This window comes from Labrus mixtus, unplaced genomic scaffold (genome assembly GCF_963584025.1).
Source record: "Labrus mixtus unplaced genomic scaffold, fLabMix1.1 SCAFFOLD_110, whole genome shotgun sequence".
Taxonomy (NCBI): Eukaryota; Metazoa; Chordata; class Actinopteri; order Labriformes; family Labridae; genus Labrus; species Labrus mixtus.
In genome coordinates this window covers 3,079-7,500 of record NW_026870141.1, presented here as the reverse complement: position 1 = coordinate 7,500, position 4,422 = coordinate 3,079, and the positions used below count along the sequence as shown (strand labels likewise).

General features: G+C 45.6%; 2 protein-coding genes across 2 annotated transcripts in view; one reads left to right on the top strand and one right to left on the bottom strand.

The window, feature by feature from the left end:
• Positions 1 to 1,214, top strand: part of LOC132963849 (phosphatidylinositol 4-kinase beta-like) — an 18,171-nt gene extending 16,957 nt beyond the window's left edge. Inside the window, exons 14-15 of the mRNA XM_061033566.1 lie at positions 1 to 805; positions 841 to 1,214. The exon at positions 1 to 805 is cut by the window's left edge and continues 390 nt beyond it. The gene's annotated coding sequence lies outside the window, so the exon portion shown is untranslated. The remainder of the gene's footprint in view (positions 806 to 840) is intronic.
• Positions 1,215 to 1,438: 224 nt separating this feature from the next.
• Positions 1,439 to 3,621, bottom strand: LOC132963856 (ubiquitin carboxyl-terminal hydrolase MINDY-1-like; the record flags this gene model as incomplete). The annotated part of the gene is made up of 3 exons (XM_061033575.1): positions 1,439 to 2,746; positions 2,884 to 3,096; positions 3,174 to 3,621. Coding segments are annotated over 3 exons (733 nt in total), but the record flags the coding sequence as incomplete, so codon positions are not given.
• Positions 3,622 to 4,422: the final 801 nt, after the last annotated feature.

Below are 4,422 nucleotides of genomic sequence, written 5' to 3'. Positions count from 1 at the left end.
TTGTGTCTGAACGTTAAGAGTGTTTGATGAAGGATAAAAACGATCTTTTGATGTTATTAATGAAACTTATTGATGGTTTCATTCATTCAACTGGAGAACTATGGAAGCCCGACAGAGACATTTCCTGGTTTTAAATTTGGAAACTAAAACTCGCTGCCTTTAAAATAAATCTCCAGATGGAAATGACTTCCCCAAATGACCCCAGGGGGCGCCACAACCTGAAAGTTCCTCACAGGAAACAGGAAGTCTTTAAAGTTCACAAACATGTAAAGATTTAACAATCTCAGTACGGCTAATGCTAAGGATGCTAATGCTAACTAAAGTCTACAGTGTTGAATAAAAACATGAGCGCGGACAAAGTTTCCCCGTGCAAACACGCCATCTATTAACCGTTATCTGCACTTGGAGCCAAAATGGCCGCCGAGTTTGATGGTGAAACCTCCATGTTCCTTTGTATCTCTACATCTCTGTAATAATGTCTAACATGTTTTCATATTTAACGAATGCTCTCCTCTGATTGGTCTGGAGATGCATTCCTGTCAATAACTCTGACCAATCAGACGAGGCGGCTCCGAGGATTAAAGACAGTGACTGAACATTATTTTCCTTATAAGGATGTTTTATTTTGTAATCTGTTTCCTGAATGTTTTATTTTGTAATCCGTTTCCTGAATGTTTTATTTTGTAATGGCACCTTTGAGACGTCGTGTCTTAGACCCGTCAGTCACGGATCACGTCCAGTTTGATTTAAATCAGCGCAGAGTAAAAACCTTGTTCACTCTTTAACCATCACTGGAACAAAGCCGGTTCACATCTGGAGGTTCTGGGTTCACATCTGGAGGTTCTGGGTTCACATCTGGAGGTTCTGGGTGTTTTTAAAGGAGAAGCAGAGATCTGTTCATGCATCATGTTACCGCCTGCTAACTGTTAGCCTGCTAACCGATGTTCTGCTCCTCTTTGTAAATGTACGATGCCTTGTGACGTACAAACTCTCGAAGAGGTCGACAACCTGAGAAGTGCTTTTATTCCCAAATGTTTTATCGCTTTAGGGACGACTTTTCATTCTGAAACCACTTCCTGTCCCCTCAGGCGTCCAGACAGGAAGTGTGTATGTGGACAGGAAGTGGTCGGGTTGAAGTCATCCCGGCTCGATGCCTTCTTTTATTCTGAAAAGTTTTCTGTTGTTACTAAACATTAAACACTAAATCCATTCAAGCAGCTCGACTCCTCTTTCCTTGTTACCATGGAAACCGAACACGTTCACACTGGCGTACGCCACTTCCCAACACAAACCACTTGGTGGCGTTTCAAAACAAACAAATCAGAATTCTTCGTTCGTTAGATCTCGATGATTTCTCTAAAAATTACTTCGTTGTTTATTTGTTTCCCTGACGGAGGTCGTCACGTGGTCACGTGGAAATAACGGAGACGACACCGAAGAGAGTTCAAACTTTTTACTGACGCTTCACAGATTAAATACAAAGCAGAACTATCTCAGAGAGAGGCATTATGGGTAATCGAGACGCCGCCACGACGTGAATGAAAGGGTTAACGAGGTCATCAGGATTCATTCAGTTAATGCGTTCTTTATTTCCACCTCTCAGATTAACCTTTAACCCTTTGATGTCAGAGGTCATGACACAGACAGGAAGTGAAGACAGGAAGTCAATCTCTCTCCAGAGCCGTGGAGAGTTCATCGGTTTATTCACCAGTAATCAAACAGACTGTTTAAAGACATGGACGACAGGACAGCTCCCCAAAAGTGAAGCCAAAACTTTCAGAGCTCCGCCTCCTCCATGTTAACAAATGAGAATATCAAATCTAAAAACAGGTCAGATAAATGATCTGATGATAACGTCATGATTGACAGCTGTGTTGACCAATGAGGCTCCTGTGTTGCTGACTGATGATCAGAGGAGGAACGGTGACAAACAGGATCATGAACTTTCTGCTACAAACCGACTGAACCCACCTGAGTGACCTTTGACCTTTTAGCAGGAAGGTACATGTGTGTTAGAGGAAGGGGCGGGGCTTAATTACAGCAACAATCTACTACTCAACTCTGGTTAAAATGTCAGCGCTTGTGCTGGGCCGTATTTTGGCTTCACTTATGTACAACAGGTGGAGGAGGAGAGGCGTCGTCCATCTTTATAAACAGTGAACAAATCAAACGTGTTTACAGACAGAACGTCCAATCAGGAGTCTCCAAACCTTCTAAAACACCTGGAACCACAAAGCACTGGGGTTTGGCATCGAGCTGACAGGCTGTGTGTGTGTGTCTGTGTGTGTCTGTGTGTGTGTGTGTGTGTGTGTGTGTGTGTGTGTGTGTGTGTGTGTGTGTGTCTGTGTGTGTGTCTGTGTCTGTGTGTGTCTGTGTGTGTGTGTGTGTCTGTGTGTGTCTGTGTGTGTGTCTGTGTCTGTGTGTGTCTGTGTGTGTGTGTGTGTCTGTGTGTGTGTGTCTCTGTGTGTGTGTGTCTCTGTGTGTGTGTGTGTCTGTGTGTGTTTGTCTGTGTGTGTGTGTCTGTGTGTGTGTGTCTCTGTGTGTGTGTGTGCGCGCGTGTGTGTCTGTCTGTGTGTGTGTGTGTGTGTGTGTGTGTGTGTGTGTGTGTGTGTGTGTGTGTGTGTGTGTGTGTGTGTGTCTGTGTGTGTGTGTGTGTGTGTGTGTGATGAAGAGTCTATAAGAGGACACAGTCTGAGTCCTTTTCTCGTCTTCTGGCTCCGCCCTGTTGGGACCCGGAGCCTCTCACCTGGAAACACAAAGACACAGCGCTCATTACTCTTCGATTGTTTGCTCTGGTCTGAATCATGGACCAGTTTGTCTTTACTACTTCAAGGGTGATGAGGAATGCTATCTGATTGGTCAGACAAAGCTTGGCTGTGTTACCTGCTGTGAAGCCGGCACTGCTCCCTGTGGCTGTTGTTGTTGTTGTTGTTGTTGTTGTTGTTGTTGTTGTTGTTGTTGTTGTTGCTGGAGTTGCTCCAGTTGCTGCTGTTGCTGGTACTCTTCCTGTTGGAGCTGCCGGGCCAACTCCAGGTCACTGAGGGGCCCCGGGGCCCCACCCTGCTGCTGCTGCAGAGACACAGCCACCAGGTAGTCCTGACAGGAAGTACATCATCAACCACTGAGCCGTTACAGACCGTTCTGCTCCGTCAGCAACACCTGCACAGACTCACCTGGTCGATCTGTCGCTGCTGCTCCTGGGCGGTGGGCGGCAGGGCGGCGGTGGGCGGAGCTCTCTGAGGAGGATGACACAACCTGAAGTCTGAGTCACAAAAGTTTCCGTCTCCTTCCACGTTATGAAGAGACTCCCAAACCAAACCCTCCTCCTGGAGGAAACCCTGATCTGTCACCAACAGGTACAGGTGACCCTGAGGACAGAAAACTTTATTAACAACAGGTAAACAACAGGTACCCTGAGGACAGAAAACTTTATTAACAACAGGTAAACAACAGGTACCCTGAGGACAGAAAACTTTATTAACAACAGGTAAACAACAGGTACAGGTGACCCTGAGGACAGAAAACTTTATTAACAACAGGTAAACAACAGGTACCCTGAGGACAGAAAACTTTATTAACAACAGGTAAACAACAGGTACAGGTGACCCTGAGGACAGAAAACTTTATTAACAACAGGTAAACAACAGGTACAGGTGACCCTGAGGACAGAAAACTTTATTAACAACAGGTATGTGTTAATGTGTGTGTGTGTGTGTTGTTTGATGTGTGTGTTGTGTGTGATGTGTGTGTCTGTGTGTGTGCCTGTGTGTGTGTGTGTCTGTGTCTGTGTCTGTGTCTGTGTGTGTGTGTGTCTGTGTGTGTGTCTGTGTGTGTGTCTGTGTGTGATGTGTGTGTTGTGTGTGATGTGTGTGTTGTGTGTGTTGTGTGTCTGTGTGTGTGCCTGTGTGTGTGTGTGTCTGTGTGTGTGCCTGTGTGTGTGTGTGTCTGTGTCTGTGTGTGTGTGTGTCTGTGTGTGTGTCTGTGTGTGTGTCTGTGTGTGATGTGTGTGTTGTGTGTGATGTGTGTGTTGTGTGTGTGTGTGATGTGTGTGTTGTGTTGTGTGTGTGTGATGTGTGTGTTGTGTTGTGTGTGTGATGTGTGTGTTGTGTGTGATGTGTGTGTTGTGTGTGTCTGTGTGATGTGTGTGTTGTGTGATGTGTGTGTGATGTGTGTGTTGTGTGATGTGTGTTGTGTGATGTGTGTTGTGTGATGTGTGTGTTGTGTGATGTGTGATGTGTGTGTTGTGTGATGTGTGTGTGTGTTGTGTGATGTGTGTGTTGTGTGATGTGTGTGTTGTGTGATGTGTGTTGTGTGATGTGTGTGTTGTGTGATGTGTGTGTTGTGTGTTGTGTGATGTGTGTGTTGTGTGATGTGTGTGTTGTGTGATGTGTGTTGTGTGATGTGTGTGTTGTGTGATGTGTG